This window comes from Choloepus didactylus, chromosome 12 (assembly GCF_015220235.1).
Source record: "Choloepus didactylus isolate mChoDid1 chromosome 12, mChoDid1.pri, whole genome shotgun sequence".
Classification (NCBI taxonomy): Eukaryota; Metazoa; Chordata; class Mammalia; order Pilosa; family Megalonychidae; genus Choloepus; species Choloepus didactylus.
Window position 1 is genome coordinate 88436428 of NC_051318.1, and position 23039 is coordinate 88459466.

Genomic DNA, 23039 nt, shown 5'->3' on the forward strand with positions numbered 1-23039 from the left:
TGTGATTTGAATCCAGAATACCTAGCTGCACGTTCTCCCTCTGCTCCTTATAGGTTTTGCAATTTTAAGCAAGTTGAATTTGTTTCTAGCTGTAAGATAGGCCAGTTATATGGAAGGTTAGATAACATAATGTATGTGACCATATTGACAGCAAAGCGCCTTGAAAATGTAAAATGCTGCGGGAGTAATCATTCCATTTTTCAGTGTTAGAGCCACCTACATGCCTTATTTGTAATGAACTTAAACTATTAGTTGCTTTAAAGTAAGCTTGTTTGCATCCATAGGTACTAAGTGAAATTATGAGTTTAATAAGAAAATAAATGGCAGGTATTATTGATTTATGAATTTATTATTACAGTATCAAAGTGTATAATTACATATTATGTTTATTTTATGGTTGTGGTAGCCTGAGTAATGCTCCCCACACCCCTTTTCCCCCCCAAAAAGATGTTCACATCATAATCTCTAGAACCTGTGAATGTACTATTTATGGCAAAAGGGACTTTGTAGACATGATTAAGTTAAGGGTCTTGAGATGGGGAAATTATCCTGGATTATCCAGGTGGATTACAGGGTCCTTGTAAGAGAGAATCAGAGTGAGTAGTAGGAGATGTGAGTGTGGAAGCAGGAAGTTGGAGTGATGCCAGGATGGGGCCACAAGCCACTGAAGGCAGGTGGCCTCTAGCAGCTGAGACAAGGCGAGGAGGAAGCAGGTTCTCCTCCGGAGCCTCCAGAAGGAATGCAGCCCTGCCGGCTCCTCAGTTTTAGACTTTGGACCTCCAATGCTGTAAGATAATACTTTTGTGTTGTTTTAAGCCACTGAGTTTGTTACAGCAGCAGCAGGAAACTAACACGATGAGGACTGAATAAACATCAATGACTATAGTTTGCTTGAATTCTAAGAGATTTTTAATTGTCCTTTGGGTTGATCCAAACCTTATTAGTCTACAGAGAAACAGTGGTTTATTATCATCCATGTGATTTATAAATAATAAGTGATATAATAGGATACCCCAACAAGTAAAACCTAAATTCTGTCTTGGCAGATTCCCCAAGGCCTTTACCGTGTCCTTTTTCCAGGGGGTGCAGGTGGAGGGGGGGGCACACAGCTTGCAGAGGGGCTGCTTTTGTGCTCTTGGGTTTCATATACCCTTCTACCCTTGGCTTGCTGGTGAACCGGAGGCCTCTGGGAAGTGACATGCTCTGAAACAATAGCCTAAGACAGGATAGTCCCAGAAAGATGTTAGACACACTGTTTGCTTTTACAGTTTTTATGCAGATTCTAAGAACGTGTAAATTATATAACGTTGAATTCAGTTGCTGATGTAAAAAAAATGGTTGAGTTCTTCCTTTATTTTATAGTGTTATCATTTTATCAGAAGCTTTTCAATAAAACTTTGATTTTACAGTATTTTGGGTTATTTAATTTAAATAAGGAAAAATATGCTTTTTAGAATCTGAGATCATGTGGAAACGTGTACATAGTGAAACCGTTGTTACTAATAGCATTGAAATCTGAGATTCTTAATTTCATGGAAGCAGGTATCAGAATTTATATTTTATTTATGTTTTATACCCTAAAGCAATAAAAAAGCCCAATATTAGGTTACAAAGGGAAATCAAATTAACACAGGAAATGGCATTGTTAATAGCCACAACTACTTAGTCAAGAAGTAGGTTTTGTGACGTGGAAGTCAGACTGGCCCGATCTTAAGCAGAGTCATCGAGCCCTAAAAAGGGCGGAAGTAGGGTTTGCATTGTTCTCTTCAGTGAAGTCCATTCCACCCCATCTCAACCAGAGAGCATCACCCTTAATTCATTAGCTTCTGTGGACTTTGCGGTCGCTTGAGCAATTTAATTTGCTCATTTACTCTAAGTTTGATCTGGGAGAGGCAGGAAGGAAGCCAGAACCTTGGGTCCTGGGTGGGTGTGTGCTCCAAGCCGAGTTCAGGGCCACGGTTGGACTAGGATCTACATGTGTATAAGAAGACTGAGGCCTCCAGTTGCCCCACCTTCTTAATTCCTTGAAGAGCATCATGTGGGGTTCTCAAATGCTCGGGTCCTTGTTGTTTTTAATGTTTATGAAAAGTTTCAAATATACACAAATGTTGTATAACACTGTGATGAACCCGCACTCCCTCGCTGCCCAGATCTTGTTATAAAGATTTTGCCACACTTGCGTCATCTGTTCTCTCTTTCTCTTGTTTTATCTGAAGTCTTTTAAAGCAGATCTTTCACAACATGTCATTTCACCCCTCATTCTTCTGTGCACGTCCCTAAAAATACCATTGCCAGATTTTAACTCTGCCTCTTTTCCATCTTTCTTCTCAAACACTGCCTGGGTCTGCAGAAACTGGGAAAAAGTTGAAAGATTTACTGAGTTGAAGATGGTTACTCTAGTCGGTACTGTGCAGTGAAGGACATAATCTTTTTTTATTGTTGTTCTTTACTTGCCGTTAACAGTGCTATTATTTTGTTGTGGTTGTTAACTCCCCATATAAGAAGTGTATTAGCTAATTGTGAACAACTTCACTTAGCTTGTACATTTGTTTTTCTCTTCAATATATTGAAATATAATTGATTCCTTACTTAACTTACAGAAACTATTGTAAGATCAGCTAGACTTTGCCTTTTGGGATGTCTGTAGTCAGGTGTTTCTGTGGATAATCAGACAGACATACTCATGGCAAAGATGTTCTACTATTGTCCAAATGTCCTTTCCCTCTCTATAATTAGTTGGTTTCTCAGAAAAAATGTGTTACATATTTATAAAACATTTTTATTAGAATGTGTTTTTCAATAATTGTACATTTTTTTATAACCTCGTCACAAGCCAGTACTGTTTTGTATCTCTGCTACAGAATTCTCAGTTATCTCTGTCAATGTAGAGGTACTTACATGATTCAAAGTTTGATTTTTGAAATAAATTTGATATCAGAAGATGTCACCATAGCTTCTCTGAGATAGGGAACAAAGCACATTGGGGTAGACTTCCTCATGGTCATGGCAGATGCCTCCCTCTTTGTCTTGAGAGCCTGGGGGGAAGTCTTAAAATCTGATACCTCCTGGTCTACATTATAGGAATGCCCCTTAAGATCAGTAAGTTGTTATTCAGCCAAAATGACTCACCACTTAGGAGAATGGTCAGTCACCCAAACTGAAAATGTAGAATGAACTTTCAAGGACCTTCAGCTCTCAGCAAGGGTGCATATGTGTGTTTGTATATAAATCTAAACAAGGTTCTAAGCCGAGTTCTGAAAGTGATACCCAGGTCACGACTGTTAGATCATTCTGAGAGAGAAGAAAGAAGACCTCAATTCAACTGTCAAACAGTATGACTTAGAATCCTATTTAGATAGTGTGCTATCCATATAGCAGAACTTATTTATATATTTCAGCCATATATTGATAATGAAGACCTTGCGTGGATGTGAATTACCTGTCAACCTCAGTCTTATCATTAATCCCTTACATCTTTTTAAGTTATTTTACATCGTTGTAGATATGGTGAAATTTGTGTTCCAGGATTTCACGGAACTTCTCTCTTTCTTTGCAAGCATTTAATGCAGTTTCCACAGTGCACACATGTGCAAAACGAACCTTTATGCTATTGTTCCAGTGTTATAATGTCTCCTCCTAATCTAAAATAGTTATCATGTAGATTTAAATTTTATTATCTGCTGAAAATACCGCTGGTGCTTTCTTTTGGCATGGTGCCAAAAATACATTTGTTTTGACATCATACTTTACTGAGTCTTCCATTAAAATTCAAGCACCCTGGGGAGAAAATACACATTAATCTCTATCATCTATTAACACCTTAGATAAAGGGCTTTTTAGGTAAGCAGGTTTCATCATAGAGAAAACAGATGGGGCTTGAGACAACTGAATATAAAATATTGATCCCAGAGGGTGAAGGAGGGAGAAGAGTCCTTATTGAACTTGCAAACTCCAATGCCTCCAGGGACCACTAGGTAATAAAAGTGTATGAAATGGCAAACTGAAGAAAACAGATTTAAGATGCTTGTACAGTGAGTGAGCAAAGTACCTGCCTAATTATGGTAGATTAATTTAATTGCTTTTACAACACGGTACTTCAGGGTTCAAACAGAATGGCCAGATAAACGCATCTAAAGTCACCATACTGTGGCCTCTGTTCTGTCACATGGGGTGCTGTTGATGGAAGGTTATTTCAGGTTGGTCTCCAAAAAAAGGGGCCCTTTTGGGGCACATGAGAACACTAAAAACTTGGGAGCAGAGGGTGCTGCAAAGTGAAGCAGGGACCCATAAAAACTAAAAGCATTCTCCTGACATTGCTTAGACCAACCCCTGTCTTCACTAATGGGAAAGTTGGATGCTTCTGCCACCCATGGTGGTTGAGAAACAGGACCGTCCATCTCCATCACCCACAACTAGAAATTACCCACACCTCCTGGCAAACCAAGATTCTGATTCAGCAAGTCTGGCTTGGAGCTTTGGTTGGGATCCGCAGTTGAGAACCAGTGCTCTCGGATGCTGAGGTCCCTGGTTTACACTTTGATATATGGGAGTATCTTGCTCTCAAAATAGTCACTTAAGGTACATGATGACATTGCAGTTGCACACTTAAGTTGTCATGTGAATTATTGCATTCCATAAAAGAGGAATGGAAAAAAAATACAATACATAAGTGAAGAGTTGCTTGTAAGTTTTGTGAGGAAAGATGGAAGGCATATATCGAGACTGAACACTTGGCAAATTCAGTTATCGCAAACCTAGTTTTTAAAAGGCGCATAATTATACCTGATTTGGCTCTAACAAAAGTCAACTTTATCCCCTTTAATTATAATAACTATAGACCATTAAAACTGTTAGCATAAATGATTTGAAAGTTGTAACAGCCCAATTAAGCTCTGTTTTTCCTGCTTTCCAGTAAAGGCTTCTAACTGCGTATGAGTATTTATTTCAATCAGGGCCATTCAGGGCTAATTGCTGAAGAAAAGTACTGTGATAGGGCAGGCATGACTAGTTTGTAGTAAAGAACTTTAGATTAGAAATAACTTCCTATCGGTAAAAGTTGTTGGATGTTTAAAATTACCAGGGAAGGTTGGGACTCCCAGGAAAGATGGAGGAATAGGGAGCTCCAGGACTCAGTCTGTCCTCCAGGGCAGCTAGTAAACAGCCCGGAACTGTCTGAAACAGCTGTTCAGAGGCTCCAGAGGCCAGAACACTGTACAGCGTCCAGGGAAAAGTGGAGGAAGAGACTGAGAAGCTGTGGTAAGGAACTGCAAGTAGTTTGCTCCGTTGTCGCAGCTGGTGCCCATCCCCTGTGCTCATGGCAGGCCCCCTTGGGATGCAGTACCTGGCTGACTGCTGCAATCAGAAGGGGACATAAAAGTCCTCTTTCTCAAGGACAGGGGGGCACAGCCAAGCACTGATCGTGGCTTTCAAAAAGCAAACTCAGATCACTGGGTCCTGGCTCTGAGGGCAGCTATTGTTTCAACCCACCCCAGACAAAACCAGTGGGCAAATTCTGTTTCATCCCCACCCTCAGCAGGGGTAGAGGCAGTGGAGGTTTAAACACAGTTTCTCCTTAGGATTGTGGGGAACAGTTTGCTGAAGAGTGCCAGCTGCTGGGCAGGCCAGGAAAGCACAGATTTGGGGAGCAGTCAAGGAGATGTTTGGTGTCCTTCCTGGTATCCTCCCCAGGGCACTTTGGAATTGGTCTGCACCCCGTTTATGTGTCTCTCACCCCATTTTGATGGGGAAATACTGACTTGGGAAAGTCCTTTCCCAGGGACCCTCCTCCCAGAATTTGCCCTCCAGGCAAAAGCAAATAGAGACAACAAAAGGAAAAACTATAAATTCCTATAGTTAAAAAACTATAGATTAAAAAAATATATACAGATTAACATTCCCAGAGAAGGAACAGAGGAAAGGAAGCACTCTCCTCAGGGTGAAACAGTTGCACAAATAGTGCACTCTTAAAACTGTACCACATATCCAGGGCAAGAAACAGATAAAGAGGAGCTGAAAAACATGTGATCAGTTAAACATGGGCAATTCTAAAGGTCTAGAATAAGTTAAACCAAGTGTCAAAGAAGAGTCTTAAGACAAAGCCAATCAACAATAAAACCCCAGGCAACAGAGAGAAACTGACCTTCAGATTAAACTCCTCAAGATAATCAGATGCCTAGACATCAGCAAAAAATATTACATGTCATACTAAGAACAGGAAGATATGGCCCAATCAAAGGAACAAATTAAAATTTCAGAGGAGACACAGAATTTGGAACATCTAATCAAAGATGTTCAAACAAATTATCCTAAATCAATTCAAGGAGATGAAGGAAAACATGGCCAAAGAAATCAAGGATATTAAGAAGACACTGGGTGAGTATAAAGAAGAATTTGAAAGTATCAAAGGAAACATATAAGAACTTATGGGAATGAAAGGCACCAAAGAAGAGATTAGAAATATTCTAGAGGCATACAACAGCAGATTTGAACAGGCAGAAGAAAGAATCAGCAAGGTAGGAGACAGGACAATTGAAATCTTACAGATGGAAGAACAGATAGAGAAAAAAATGGGAAAAACTGAGCAGGGTCGCAGGGATTTGAGTGACAGCATGAAGTGCACAAACGCATGCACCAGGGGTGTCCCAGAAGGAGAAGGGAAAAGGAGCAGAAAGAATATTTGAGGAATTAATGACTGAAAATTTCCCAACTCTTATGAAAGACATAAATATGCATTTCCAAGAAGCACAATGTTCTCCAAACATAATAAATCCTAATAGACCTACTCTGAGTCACATACTAATCAGAATGTCAAATGCTAATGATAAGCAGCGAATCCTGAAAGTAGCAAGAGATAAGCAATTCATCACATATAAGGCAACTGCAATAAGACCAAGTTCTGATTTCTCATCTGAAGCCATGGAGGTGAGAAGGCAGAGGTATGATATATTTAAGGCCCTGGAAGAGAAAAACTGCCAGCCAAGAATTCTTTATCTGGCTAAACTGCCCTTCAGAAATGAGGGCGAGTTTAAAATATTCACAGATAAATAGAAACTGAGAGAGTTCATCAACAAGGAGACTGCCCTACAAGAAATACTAAAGGGAGTTCTGTAGGCTGAAAGGAAAAGACCAGGAGACAGAGACTTGGAGTAGAGTATGGAAATGAAGATTATAAGTAAGGGTAACTAAAAGGGTAAAAGGAGAGACAAATAAATTAAAAGATATGACATTTTCAAAAAGCCAAAGGATAAAATGGCTGAAGTGACTACTGCCTTTACAGTAATAAAATTGAATGTTAATCTGAACTATATAGGTGAATGTGATTAGAAGAGGAAACTTGAGGATGTATATGTTACTAGAATAAAAATTGAAGGATAAAACAGAGAACTGTACAATATAGTGAACCCTATTATAGATGAAGGACTATAGTTAATAGTACAAGTATAAGAATGTTCTTTCATGAATTATAACAAATGAATGCCACTAATGCAAGGTCATTAACAGGGAGGTATATGGTAAAAAAATAAACCTAATGTAAACTATGGACAGTAGTTAATAATTCTATTTTAATAATCTTTCATAAATTGTAACAAATGTAATTACTGTTAAAAAAAAAGTGCAATTATTTAAAAAATGCTGTCAGCAGTTGTAATGGATGTTCCACAGTGGGCAAGATGTTGATGGTTGGGTGGGGTATGGATGTCCTGTATTTTATGCATGGTTGTTCTGTAAACCCACCACTTCTCTAATAAAAAAAAATTTTTTTTTTAAAGAAAAAGTTTACCAGGGTAGGATGCAGAGTCGCCTTCATTGCAGAATCAAAAATCTCAGAGTTCAAACAAGTCGCCTTTATTTTGAATAGCTTAGATGCTATGTGCTGACCTCTGACAGTGCCATGCAGGGTCTCTGGCATTCTTAATTTTAAGAAGCCTTATATGCTTGTCTTTGGGAAGATCAGACCCAGGGCAATCAAGGGGAGTCCGTTTTTCCTAATTCCTTGTTTATATTTTCTAATATGTCTAAGGAGTAGGTCATTATCAATATTCCTATTTTATTAGTTTGCTGGGCAGTGACTATTTTGTTGGGAAAATGCCTCCATTTCTGACTTTAACTCAGGACCACAGTTTGTGAACTACATTTACTCAAGAAGTACATACATTACAGAAGTATGTAAATGTGTACGTCATTTCTGTCAGCCCTAAGATGAAGTGTGATGCTGACTCTTACTGAGCCCTCACTGTGTGGCAGACACTGTGCTAAATGCTTTACCTGGATTGTCTGTAACCACACCACACCTGCTGTGCTGTTAGTTCCTGCTCGTTCCCCACTTAGAAGATGAGAGACCAGAGGAGCCAGGGAGGTGAGCCCACGGCCACACAGGTAAGAAAGGATGCTGTTGGGATGCAGTCTATGTGTTATAGTAGTGATTTCCAGTTAGGAACTTGCAGATTAGCAATCCCTTGTAATCCAACTTCTCTTCAGAAACTTCTCTCTCTCTCTCGCTCTTTTTTTTTTTTTTTTTTTTAGTTCAAACTGTTTCAAGGAATAATAAGTAGCTTTAGAATACAGGTTCTCAAGCTTGGCTGCAGTTGGGGATCATCTGGGAGTTGAAAAAAAAGTACTGGTGGCTGGGTCCCACCCCAGAAGTTTTGAGTTAATTAGAATGGCGTATGGCCTGGCATCGGGATTTTAAAAATTTCCCTAGGTGTTTCTAATGTTCAGCAGAGTTTGAAAACTCCTACTTTGGAACAATGTAAAAATTTTATATTCTAAATTCCCATCCTATTAGTAAAAAATTAAATAATGTTTTTATTACAGGCATACTACATCTTTACTTTAGAAACTATAGACTAACCCAAAAAGAATACAATTAAAATTATCAGTAATCCTTTCACTGAAAGATAACCAGTGCAGTATTCACTATATATATATTTTGTGTGTGTGTGTGTGCACATTTGTTTATTTAAAGTCTTAACTATAATGTTACTCTTCTATAGGCTTGTATATATTTAATGCCAGATTGTTGTACGCATATCTGTTTTATATATTTACATCCTTAACCAGACTGAAATTCTTGATTCTTTTACACGCATAATAGTGTTAATGGATTAATCCTTATATGCCAGTAGCTTTCAAAGTGGAGTAATATTTTTATTAATAGAGAATTTGTGTATTATCTGAGGTAGCATTTAGGAAACTTTCTGATTTAGATATCCCTCCTTTGTACCTCTGTCTTGTACAGCATATCTGACAAGTAAACCATTGATTTACTTACTTTTCTCCCTTATAGACTGTTAAGGCAAAGCCCATTTGGTTTTTGGCTCTGGGCTCTGGGATGCAGTGAATGCTCAGTATGTGCTTTGATGGATGGACAGACAGATGATGTGTGCCAAGGTCAGAGGTGGGAGCGGTGGTTAAAGTTTGAAAAAAGTAATTACTGAAGTAATTTTGGATGTGCCTGAAAAAAAAATTACTAGGAAAGTTGGGTAGTGGGAAGAGAGGGTCAGGGTGGGGTTGAGGTAAGGACAGGGCTCAGGGAAACTGCAGGGGAAGCTTCAGATCCTTCAAGAAAGGTTGAAAGTCCTCCAGTTCCAGAAACTTCCTGGGCATAGTCTCCCCAGAGGCTCAGTCTGTGTTCCCTGAATTTAAAAAGACTGGATTGGATATGCTAGCAGGGATCAACATCCCTGAGTAAGACCTGATTTTCGGGATTTTGCTGCTCTCCAAATATTTTCCTCTTAAAGATGTGGATGAGAAATCACGGTGAAGTAATGGAGTTCAGTTAGGGCACAACCCAGGCCTGTCTGTCAGCAACTGGATCTGTCATAGCCCTTCCTAAAAAAATCTAAGATGAGGAAGAACTTCAATAAAAGTGTGTGCATGTGTGTGTGCTCCGAGCACTGAAGGTCTGATGGGAAATTATTTCAGGAAAGGAAAGGCCAACTTGGAAGATGTCACAGGTGGGCTGGGCAGGTCAGGCTTGTATTCAGTTAGGCCCAGACGACGTGGCTCATTGAGAACTTCCAGGTTCTGTAGTCGTGAAACCAGGCATCTCTGCATAGCATGATTTATGGAGGCTCATTTTATGCATATGGACTTCTTATAGTGTAACTATATAATTGGTAGATTTCTTAATCATAGGGACTGTAAGTCAAAATAATTTTGTTTATAATTTCATTTTGGCTATTAAAATCTTCACTTTGTAATAAAAATACAGCATTAGGAAATCACTTGTTTATTATTGTCCATTTTAAAACAAATTTTTATCCAAAATGAGAAATTGCAAATTTATGTTTTACTTCAACAGCATATAAGGTTCACACATTATTAAGTTATGTTGCTCGAATCCTTTAAATGGAGACATTTGTGTAGTTCAAAAGCTCTGCATGAAAAATTAGAGCCTATTTCTCTATCCTTCTTTCTCCCCTTTTTATTGAATTCAAGGAAACGTTTAAAGAATGAGGAGGTTTAAAGGTAACTTAAACCATCAGTCATCATGCTTTCCTTAGAATTTAACAGTGAACAAAATTAAAGAATGAAACAGCAATACTTGTCTCACTATAAAATCATAATGCAAGGGACAAAATCCTTATAGTTATATCATGTAGTATAGCAAAAAAATAAATGCTGGGGCAGTATTTATTCGGATAGTATCATTGAGTCCAGTGACACAGAGTTTTCTGGAGTGCTATGTGAGTTGTTGAAGACAGAAGTGTATTATAATTTAATGGTGTTTCTGCTGCATTTGATGAGCTGTCCTAGAAAAACATTTAGAAGCAATAAAGCTTCCATTTGGCTCCTAAGTAATGAGGCAGGCATTGCTCTTTGCATTAACTATTTATTCAGGAAGAGAAGTGACCAACTGTTAATAAGCTTTATCAAAAGAGGGTAGTGGAAAACAGAAGAAAATGCAGAAGTGAAGTTCTCTTCAATTTCATGTGCAATCAAAAAATACCCAAAGCCAAATGGTTGGTGCTCCTCTCCCATGTGACTTTTGGCCAGCTCTATTTAAGTGTGAGTGCCCGTTAGATGAATTAAAGGCTTCTCGGTTTAAGGAAGGAGTACGTAGCCCCAACTAGTGACAAAGGAGAGGAGGCAGTGACTGGTGAGTAGTTAAGACTGGGCTGATACCTCTGTAGTTTTAAATAACAAATTTATTTTTTAAGATGAATAGTATTGATTGAGACTTACCAGTTTACTCCTTTTGGGGACAGTTCTTTTTTTTAATGATTATTGTTTTTTCATTATTAGTGAAATCTGCCCTGTAATGCAAAATAACATGTAGATCTATGACATGATCAAGAAGTTTATAACCTGAGAAAATAAAAATATTTATAAATATGTAATTTATTATTTGGAATAGTTTCTAGGTAGGAATGTAACCTTCTGCTCTTTTTTTCCACGAGTGAATAAGGTCTTCTTTCCACAAGTAAATGCTTAGGGTTTATTAACGTCAAGATTATAACCAGAATATTGTATTCACACATAAACCGGCTTCTTTCAAGTCGTTTCAGAACCTCACTTTGAAGCCCTTTTTGTGCTATGATAGCATGAGGTTTTCATTTCACTTTCTTCAAGGTTCTTAATATGAAAAAAAGATGAAAGTAACAGTTTTCTCCCCTACAGCCAACTAAAGGACTTCTATACTAATTCTTCCTCCCTGCTCACTAAAAAGGAGTACAGTGAAATTCTACACAACAGAAAAGGATCCTGCATATAAATAATATTAAAATAGGCAGTGTTACATATATAAGTAATAACGGAATGTCCTTGGTACCACAGTAAACAAATTAGGAAATCATGTAATATTGCATTCTTTTGATTTTCAACTTAAACTTTTTCCATATTAAAAACTATGTATTAATTCTATGCTTCTATGAATTATTTTGAAGTGTAATTAAAAGCAATTTTCAAGGCACATTCCACGATTTGCAAATTGCTGTTTATTTGGATTCATAGCTCTTTGTGACTAGGTAAGTGGCCTTTACTGATACGTAAGTAGCAATGGGATCAAAGACCAAGACTGCTTAGAATTCAGGACAAGCGCTACTTTTTTTTTCTTAACCACTTTATAGCAAACAGAGAGGATAAACACATTTATGTTTACAGAGAAACTTTCTTTCCTCATCAAGGAAATGTGGACTCAGAGGTTATAAAATGAAATTACCTTATAAAATGTTAGGCTTTGCAATAATCTCTCTTGTTGGTTCTTAGCAATCATTAGACTGGATTATTTCTTTCAGATAATCACTCCATTCCGAAGGATAATGCTCTGTGCTGAGAACAGAAAGGAGATGGAGGATTGGATCAGCTCACTAAAGTCTGTACAGACCAGAGACTCTTACGAGGTAAAATAGCATCTCTTCTGTCATTGCGTATTCTTAGAGAATAAATGTTAACTGAAGAGCTAACAGAGCTACATACATATGCGTAGTCTCATGCAGGCACTCGTCTAAACCTTCTTTTGAAACTTTCTATTAAAAGCAAAAGTGCTTTACTGGTAAAAATTATGGATTTGAAAATTTTATGCTAACTGTGTACACTGAATAATGAAGCGTCTGTAGTTTTGTTCCTTTGTTCGGCAAGTCTGTCCTCACTTCTCATTTCCAGGTGGCCCAGTTTAACGTGGAATATTTCTCAGGGATGCATAACTGGTTTGCCTGCTCCCACGCCCGGCCCACCTTCTGTAACGTGTGCAGGGAGAGCCTGTCTGGAGTCACCTCCCACGGCCTGTCCTGTGAAGGTACCGTAGCAGCCAACACGTGCTCCCTCCCAGCGCCAGCCATGCTGCACACGCGCCGCCGGACTTCTGTGAAGTCAGCAGGGAAACACTCATCACAGGATCGCATTTCCCCCGGGGGTGGGGGGCAGCAGCCGGGACCATCACAGCTCGAGAGCGCGTTTAAGTTTCCTGTAGCTGAAAGTGAGCTCTACACACATCGGACCACCTTGGGAAATAGTTTTGCACAGGAAAAGATAGTATAAAATCATTTTAAAGGACGTGGGAGTCAAATGGTAGCATTTCACTCCAAAGGAACTGGCAACTTCTGTTTCAAAAATAAATATTTGGATTTTATTATTTTAGTATTCTACATTTTGTTCTGGTTGATAATGGAGAACACAACATTGTAGGAGGACAGTATGTACTCTTTGGCAGAATCTTTGATTGTTATTACATTGCATAATTTAAGACATTGGCTATTTAAAACTAATACCACTTTTTTTCTCTAATAGAGAAATTTCTTAGGCAGTTTTGAATATTGTAATTAAATAATAGAGTAGTAATAGAGTCAGAGTTTTACTTGATTTTAAATAGTAAAATCTGAGATCTATCATTCTTATATCCATGTAATATGGCACTGCATAGTGTCAGAAATCCATGGTTAAACCCTCTGTGCTCCAATCCCACCTCCTTCATTACAAACTGTGTGACCAGGGTGAGCGGATTAACTCTTCTAGCTTTCCTTTCCTCATCTGTAAAACAGGGACAGGAGTCGTTTCTACCCCACAGAGTTGCTATGCAAATGAACTGAGAGAATACATAAAATAAAACTGCTTTTCTAGTCAAAGAAACCAAATGAGTTTGTAACTGTGCTCTATAAGAACGTTATGAAGTAAATAATTCCAGATTGCATCATGCTCTAATGCATTGAAATTCATTAAAAGGAAATTTGGAGGATTGCTAAGTGTCTTCTAGATCGTAAGAATGATTGCAAAGACATAATTTGCTTTTAAGAACTTTAATAATCAAAATCGTTGCTGTTGATCTAACTCCCACCAGGTCTCTACTCCTGCGTTGTATTTTGATGGCATTTTTGCTATTAACTTCTAGCATCTCATCCCCAAATGCTAAAAACCATATCAGATGTGAGATTCTCTGAGCACTTTCTGATCTGAGAAGCATAGTTAGGTATATCTAATTGCTTAGGAATTGTGGTTAATAGTGGAATCACTGAGTAATTTTCTAAGCATTTTAAAAGAAAAATGAGAATTATGTCAGCTGGCGAGAAGAAACTTAAGCCTTGAAATAAACATGTCATATTCGTCTGTAAATAAAGGAGTCTCCCTTTTAAAACAATGTTCCAATTATTGGATTTTTAAATTATATTCTTGGAGGATTACGTGTTAGTATTCAGTTTCCCTATTAGTAAAAATTTTAAATCAGCAGCATCTTGCCACTAGTATTTTTAGAACTATCGCAGAAGGTTTTATAAAATCTCCTTGGGTTTTATGAATAGAGAAAACATTGCCTTTTTATTTTATAAGAATGTAGTTATTCAGGATATTTTTATCATTATCAAAGTTGAACTTTAGAAACCCTCCCAAAATGTGAATAAACTGCTGGCTTAATGTAACGAAGTGCATAGGATATAAGATATTTTAAGTTATAACAGATGCAAATACTCAGATACCGAGTATTGCAATAAAGTAGCATAATTTTGTCACGTCAGTGCATTTTTTAAGTTTTATGGTTTTTTAATTGTGGTTTTACAATTATGGAAAGTGCTTTATTTCAGAATTACTTGTTTGAATAAGTCTGTATAATTGACATTTCTAACAAAATTAATATGTCCTTAATCATTTCCATTCTTTAGTGATCATAATTTCAGTCTGGTGTGGGTTATTATTGTCATTTATTTTGTATTAAGCAACTTTATCATACTCAGGGCTCACTGCATGAAACACCTTATTATTACCGAAGTATGATTTTAATTTTTATTACTGAAGTTTGATTTTTAATGGCAAAATTTTCAAGGAACCTGGGAATTATAACCTGTTGCCCTTTTACTTCTCTCTTTGCTCTTTAGTAAACAGTTATTGATAGCTAATATAAAGTACTTATTTGTACTTAAAACGCACCATGAGGATTCTGATGTGCCTTGTTTTAGGACTAGACTTTTGAGAAATATCATAATAGCTGAGAGACCTAGAGACACCAACCAACCATATTTTACAAATAGTCACTTGTGTTGGTGCAAAAGGGATCAGATCATGCTAAAATTCTTTTTTTCCCAGCTCAGCTTGCTTCCATTGGTGCTGTTTTTTCACAGTTGTTTATCAGCAACAAAATTCAACTGAAAATATTCTTGTTTTCTGTATTAAGTCTGTTGAAGCCTCACAATCTTTTAAACAAAATAAGTATGATTTCCAGGAAATTGTCAAAGCACAGAAAAGAAGAGGTAAGCAAAGCATTTAGTGTTTGTAGAGGTACACTTTTCAAAGAAGAACCACCTCTGTCTGTGGCCATTTATCTATCGACTACTCATGATACCTGACTCATTTTGAATATTTGGCATTAGGCATCTGGTTATATTACCTGGCACTTTCTTTTTCATATTACATCAAATTAAGGTACTTTAAGAGAGTGATAAAGTAAACTGTCATTCCAAATGTGTTAACACTAAACTGTTAGAAACTCAAAAGAGCATGGGAAAAGGAGCTGCCCTACATTTATAACTCAGTAAGTTACTTTGTGTTTCCACTAAATGATCTCTACTTTAAAGCTGTCATCTGAAAAGTAAGAAGCTGGGGTATCCCCTAGTATTTGGATAATGTGTCCTTAGAAGGATAAATGTGTTTGGTAGTAGTCAGGTTCTGATATTCATAAACATGGTTAATTTTTCAAATGATCTTGGGTTTATTTGTGTTTTATATATATATATACTGTTGCTTTTCTGGTTCTCTTTCCTCTCATTTCCTTTTCATGGGCTCCTTTTTTTTTTTTTAATTAAATTCAGTTTTATTGAGATATATTCACATACATACACTCATCCATGATATACAATCAACTGTTCACAGTACCATGTATAGTTATGCATTTATCACCCCAATCTATTTTTAAACATTTTCCTTATACCAGAAAGAATCAGAATCAGAATAAGAATAAAAAATAAAAGTAAAAAAAAACACCCAAATCATCCCCCCCATCCCACCCTATTTTTCCTTTAGGTTTTGTCCCCATTTTTCTACTCATCCATCCATACACTGGATAAAGGGAGTGCAATCCACAAGGTTTTCACAATCACACTGTCACCCCTTGTAAGCTACATTGTTAATACAATCATCTTCAAGAGTCAAGGCCACTGGGTTTGAGTTTGATAGTTTTAGGTATTTACTTCCATCTATTCCAATACATTAAAACCTAAAGAGGTTATCTATATAACGTAAGAATGCCCACCAGAGTGACCTCTTGACTCCATTTGAAATCTCTCAGCCACTGAAGCTTCACTTCGTTTCATCTCGCTTCCCCTTTTGGTCAAGAAGGTATTCTCAATCCCACGATGTCATAGGCTCCTTTTTGGTAATATGTCTGGGGAGAATTAGTGATGTGTACAGCAGGAACATTGCTTCATTAGTTCTTCCTTCTACATTATAATATAGTTGTCCCAACTTAATACATTTAAAAGATAGCACTATGTTTATGACCCTCGTCAACCTTTGTCCCATGATGCTTGGATATTTTCTGCACATTCTTGCCTTTAAAACTCCTTTGTATTATCTTGTAGTGTATCTTACTGATATTTGTAAGCATGTTACACATGAAGAAAAGTGTAAATATTTCAAGTGATGATTTTCACTAATTAGGCACAGTCATGTAATTAGCACCCAGATTAAGAAAGCGGATGTCACCAGCACTCCTATGTTTCCGAATTTTATTTTCTTCTGTTTTTGTGTTAACTCCCATCTTCCCAAGAGCTAATTCTTTTCTATTTAATTTCCTTTCTGTGCCTCTTTTATGAGTGAGCGTAATCTCTCTAAATATCAATCTCTAACTTGAGGAAAGTGCTTCATAAACGTATAGGCATAATTGTTTCATAGAATACTATTACTGTTGTTCAGAGTAATTTAAACTATATGTGTATTTGTTGTCCTTGTATCCCCTCACCCCCTTTAAAATGAACCTCATGATTTGATTTCCTTTAATCATTGGTGTTTGTACACTTTTAAATAGTTGATATGATTTTTTTTCTTTCTTTAGTGTGTAAATTCAAGGCTCACAAGAGGTGTGCAGTGAGGGCAACAAACAACTGCAAATGGACTACTCTGTCCTCCATCGGGAAGGACATTATAGAGAATGAAGACGGCGTAAGTCTCTCTTCCATCTCTGATAAATCTTCCCAGCACTCCTCTATTTTCTTCTCTTGGGGAAAACGTTTGAAAGGTGTGAAGTTAAGTCGAAGTGTTTATTATTAGGGTTAAATGAAAGGTTTTGGTTAATTATGAGATTTAATTTTAATTCAATACTTTCTATCTTTCTTTAGCTTTTAAATTTTGAGGGAATCCTGCTATGAATAGGGCTGAGGGATGGCAGTCATGATGGGCTGATGCTGTAAACACTTACCTGACAAACCCTAGGAAATTCTTAAGGCTTAGCTCAGATGTGTGCACCTCAGAATTTGGGACTTATACGGTCAATAGAGCCCTCCACCTTCAAGATCTTGCCTTTGTAGCACCCCTTCTGTGAAACTGTGATAGCACCTAATGGTCACTTCATGATAATCCCTTTACCTGCCTTTCTCCTTGGGTAGGCCATGAATCCTGAAGGGCAGGGATTGAGTCTTAGTTTTCTTTGTATCTTTATGGTACTCAGGGCTTAATTGATGCCCAATAAATACATGGGAAATGAATGAATGCCATGACACATATATATAACGGGTTCCGTGGAGTAGGAGATCATTAGCCGTCTTCACCAGGATAACAGTGATGTCCTCCCCAGGCCCCCATTTGACTGCCCTTCCCACCTGCCCCCCAGGTAGCCATGCCTCACCAGTGGCTCGAAGGTAACCTGCCTGTGAGCGCCAAATGTGCCGTCTGCGACAAAACGTGCGGCAGTGTTCTACGCCTGCAGGATTGGAGATGCCTTTGGTGTAAAACAATGGTAAAGACTTTATAATTATTTTATTGGTTTGAATTTGCTTTTCATAACTTCTCCTATACGAGGTTTAGAGGCACAACAAAGAATTTTGGCCCAGCAGAGCCTGGTAACGCACTGTTACTCCTCCGCTTGTAACGTCTGTCTCTTTTAAAGGTATATCCCCTCCTGTCTTGTCGCCTTTTCAAATTCCCTTTTTATAATACTGACTCTTGTTACAACTTTTCTTTTACGTGAGGAACTCTTTCCCACACTTTTATCGTTTTCATTATGAGTCAGTCACACTCAGCGGTTTGCTATTTTCGAGCCTGTTTTACTGCCGGTTGCACACAGAAAACCCTTCTCTTGTGCACCACCAAATTGTGGTTGACATTTTTTTTTTTTTAGTTTTTTTAATTCAATTTTATTGAGATATATTCACATACCATACAATCATCCAGTATACAACCAATTGTTCACAGTACAATTATATGGTTGTGCACAATTTTTGAACATTTTCATTGCCACATACAAAAAAGTAAGAATAAAAGTTAAAGTAAAAAAGAACACCCGAAACATCCCATACCCCCATCTCTCCCTATTTTTCATTTGCTTTTGGCATCTTTTTTTCAATTCTCTGTCCACAGACTGTACAAAGGGAGTGGGAGCCACAAAATTTTCACAATCACATGGTCACACAGTGTAAGCTAAATAGTTATGTAATGGTCTTCATGAATAAAGGCTACTGGGTTGCAGTGCAACAGTTTCAGATGTTTCCTTCTAAGTATTCCAGTATACTAAAAACTAAAAAGGGATATCTATATAATGCATAAGAGTAATGTGGTTGACATTTTAATGTAATTTTGCTACAACCGTGTATACGTTCTCTGACAGCTCTCAGACAGATGAATGCTGAGTTCAGTAGATCATGCACATTATTTTAAATACTTTTAAGCTTCCTTGCTTGTACAAGGATGAGGTGAAAAGCACACACAGCATAGCAGTGAGCCAGTCGCAAAGGGTCTAACTTATGCCTACAAGTCCTACAACTTTTTAGTCAGGCCTGAAAGGTAATCTGTACTTCAAAATTTTAAATCAAATGTGATTCTACGTGTCCTCATACATTTATGTTATTCTTCACACTTGCCTCTTATTGGCCATACATGTTACTTTTTATTTCTCTTATCCAACTTAATATATAGACTGTAAGAAGTATCTCTTTTTGAAGTTTTATGGTAACCTGAACCTTTAAAACCCTCTTATGCCATACTTTATTTTAAAGGAGTGCTGTCTGTCCACAAGACTAAATCTTCATCCCACCTAAGATTTCTTTTTTTTTTTGGAGGGGAAAGCAGCCACTGATATTTGTATTTACAGCTATTTTTATTAATCTGAACACTTACTGAAGTCTATTTTGCTACTTCTGCAGCTTCAGCTTTTCTCTTCTAATTTTTCAAAAAGAAAACAGATCATGTATGTGATAAATTATTTTAGAAATGTTTTATATGTGTCTTAACCTTAATCAATATAAATAAGTCTCTAGTTTTATTTAATCACTGGTTTTTAAATTTTACTAACTTTAGCAATAGGAATTATTTAGATTTTTCACTTTATCACCCTGTTTACTACCAACTGTTAAAATATCACAAGTAGAATAGCCATATAATTACAGATGGGAGAGGAGAGCCTTCTGAAACTCTTTTACCTCTTTCCTACTGCCACATTCAAATATCACCTTAGTCGTGGTTGTGCCCTTTGCAAGGTAGACATGCTGGTTTCTGGGACACCTTCACTCTTATTACCTCTTTCTTAGTTTTGTACTTCCTATAGAGTCATTTATCTGTTTGTATATTATCTTCTACACTCTTCTCCAAACCTCTCTTTCCTGTCTTTTCCAATCTGCCTGTAGTGCTCCCTTTAGAATTTCTTGGAGAGTTGGTCTCGTGTTCACAAACTCTTTCAGTATCTGTTTCCCTCATTTTTAAAAAAATACAGTTTTATTGAGATATATTCACATACCCTACAATCATCCACACTGTACAGTCAGTTGTTCCCAATACCATCATACAGTTGTGCATTCATTACCAGAATCAATTTTTGAACATTTTCTTACTCCAAAAAAAAAAAAATTAATAAAAGTAAAAAAGAACACCTGAAACATTCCATTCCCCCAATCCTACCCTACTTTTCATTTAATTTTGGTTCCCATTTTTCTACACTGTCCATACACTGGATAAAGGGAATGTGAGCCACAAGGTTTTCACAATCACACAGTCACACCGTGTAGACCCCATAGTTACACAGTCATCTTCAAGAATCAAACCTACTGGGTTACAGTTTGACAGCTTCAAGTATTTCCCTCTAGCCATTCCAACACACTAAAAACTAAAATGAGACATCTATATAGCACATAAGAATACCCTCTAGAGTGACCTCTCAACTCCATTTAAAATCTCTCAGTCACTAAAACTTTATTTTGTTTCATTTCGCTTCCCCCTTTTGGTCAAGAAGATTTTCTCAATCCCACAATGCCATGTCCAAGCTCATCCCCGAGAGTCAGGTCCTATGTTGCCGGAGGGAATTTACACCGCTGGGAGTCATGTCCCACTTAGAAGGGAGGGCAGGAATTTACCTGCTGAGTTGGGTTAGCTAGAGAGAGGGGCCACATCTGAGCAACAGAGAGGTTCTCTGAGGGACACTCTTAGGCACAATTATAAGTCAGTTTAGCCTATCCTTTGCAGTAATGAGCTTCATAAGAGAAAGCCCCCCGATCGAGGGCTGAGCCTACTAAATAGGTAGTCCTCAATGTTTTGAGAAATATCAGTAATAACCCAGGTGGTCTCCCTCATTTTTGAAGGACAGTTTTGCTGGCTACAGAATTCTTGGTTGGCAGTTTTTCTCTTTCAGTCTCTTACATATGTCATAGCACTGCCTTCTTGCCTCCGTGGATTCTGCTGAGAAATCTGCATGTAGTCTAATCGCATTTCCCTTGTATGTGATGGATTGCTTTTCTCTTGCTGCTTTCAAAATTCTCTCTTTGTCTTTGACATTTGACAATCTGATTAGTAAGTGTTTTGTAGTAGGTCTATTTGGATCAATTCTGTTGGGGGTACACTGTGCTTCTTGGATCTGTAATTTTATGTCTTTCATAAGAGTTGTGAATTTTTCTGTGATTATTTTCTCCATTATTCTTTGTGCCCCTTTTCCCTTCTCATCTCCTTCTGAGACACCCATAACACATATATTTGTGTGCTTTGTGTTGTCATTCAGTTCCTTGAGACCCTGTTCATATTTTTCCATTCTTTTCTCTATTTGTTCTTTTGTGTGTGGGATTTCAGATGTTGTGTCCTCTAGTTCACTAATCCTCTCTTCTGCCTCTTCAAATCTGCTGTTGTATGTCTCCATTGTTTTTTTCTTCTCTTCTATTGTGCCTCTCATTCCCATAAGTTCTGCCATTTGTTTTTTTAAGCTTTCAAGTTCTTCCGTATGGTCATCCAATATCTTCTTTATATCCTTCATCTCCTTTGCCACATTTTTCCTTCACCTCGTTGATTTGTTTTTTTGAGCACCTTTAATTAGTTGTTTCAACTCCTGTATTGCATTTGGAGTGTTAGTTTGTTCCTCTGACTGAGCCATATCTTTGTGCTTCTTGATGTGACTCATGATTTTTTGCTGGTGTCTTGGCATCTAATTTCCTTGATTTGTTTATGCTGGAGGTCGTTTTCTCTCTTTTACCTAGGTTTTTCTCATTAGCTGGCTTTGTTCTCTATTCTTTGACATTCAGTTCAACTTATTCTAGACCTGTAGCATAGCTTCTGTTTAACTGATCGGAATTTTTCAGCTCTTGTTTTTCTGATTCTTGCTCTGCCTATATGGAAGTTTTTGCTGTTGTTGAGGAGGGTCTCCCCAGATAGGATCAACCCCAATCAGATTTTCCCAGACAAGACAGGTCCAGAACTCAAGAAGAGGGTGTAATCAGTGTCAAGTTTTCCTGGGGAGGAGACCCAGCAGGTTGCCAGTATTTCCTGTGAAGCCTCTTGTTTTTGTGTTTTTTCTATCCTGCCCAGCAGGTGGCGCCCATCAGCCCACAGCTCCCCAAGGGTATAAAGTGTTATGGTGCCTTTAAATCTCAGCAGACCCTGTCCCTGCAGGGACATGACTGAGTCAGAGGCTGAGGCAGAGGATGGGCTTAAACTATTTCTGTTTCCAGTCCCTGGGGCCTGAATTCTCTGAACAAGAGCCACTATTTGTACTGGGCCTTACACACACCCCTTTTCTTAGAGAAGAAATGCCCTTCAGGGAATTATTTCCTTCACTTGACTAGTTACTTCTTCTCTCAGATATTCCTTAAATCCATCTTTGCCTGGGGCATTGCTGACAACTGAGAAAGCCTGCTGTTTTCTTTATGCTAAAAAGTAAAAAAAAAAAAAAAAAATCCTTTTCAGAGCCAGTCCCCAGCCTCTTGGTTAGCCAGTCAAGGCCAGAGTTGGTACCTGGCTCTATGTGCCTCTTTTCTTGGGGCACAGCCCTTTTCTAGTATTCTGCACCCAGCTAACTCCAAACACCTCTGGTTACTCCCGCCGCCCATGAATCCCACCTCCTCTTTGCCATGGAGAGAGCTCTGGGTTTCTTTCCTGCTTTCTCTGGGTTTATCTGTCCTTGGAGCTTGTATTCAGCAGTCTGAATTTATTAATTAAAGCCACAGTTGGAACTTGGTTGAGCTACTTCCCCTGTTCCTTGAAGAGACTGCTTCTTTTTCCTGTGGTGAAGTGATTCCAGACCAGCCTGCCATGCTAATGGTGGAGGGGTGCCAGCCTCCCTCAGATTGGGAGACTGACTTACAGTTCTGCACTGGATCCCATTCCAGATTGGTGTACAATGTGTGTCTGGTCATGGAAGTCCCCCAAACAGTTGTTCCAGACAGTTCCTGCCTATTTACTAGCTGTCCTAGAGGGCAATCAAAATTCCACACCTCCCTATGCCAACATCTTGCCCCACCCCCATGTATTATTTTGTGTGTCAAATTGAGTTTCTACCAGCAGAATATCTAGCGCCTAATATAGAGTCATACAGCAAGAAAAACAAAACACCCACAGTCTCACAGCCCTAATGGGTCAGCTCATAATTTTTTCAGCTATCATCCACTCTCTGGACACAGTTTTATCTTCTCTATAAAAATAGTGAGGATAAT

The 23039-nt window shown here is 38.0% G+C and overlaps 1 protein-coding gene across 5 annotated transcripts in view; it reads left to right on the forward strand.

Annotated features, from left to right (window-relative positions):
* The window catches only part of DGKH (diacylglycerol kinase eta), a 260817-nt gene that overhangs the window by 167710 nt on the left and 70068 nt on the right, over positions 1–23039 (forward strand). For 4 of the 5 annotated variants that reach the window (XM_037800613.1, XM_037800616.1, XM_037800614.1 and 1 more), the window contains exons 5-8: positions 12240–12344; positions 12607–12739; positions 16976–17082; positions 17750–17875. In XM_037800613.1, coding sequence (XP_037656541.1) covers positions 12240–12344; positions 12607–12739; positions 16976–17082; positions 17750–17875 — 471 coding nt within the window. Of the gene's footprint in view, positions 1–10762; positions 11102–12239; positions 12345–12606; positions 12740–16975; positions 17083–17749; positions 17876–23039 lie in introns of those variants that run through there. The other variant, XM_037800617.1, reaches the window with a different exon arrangement.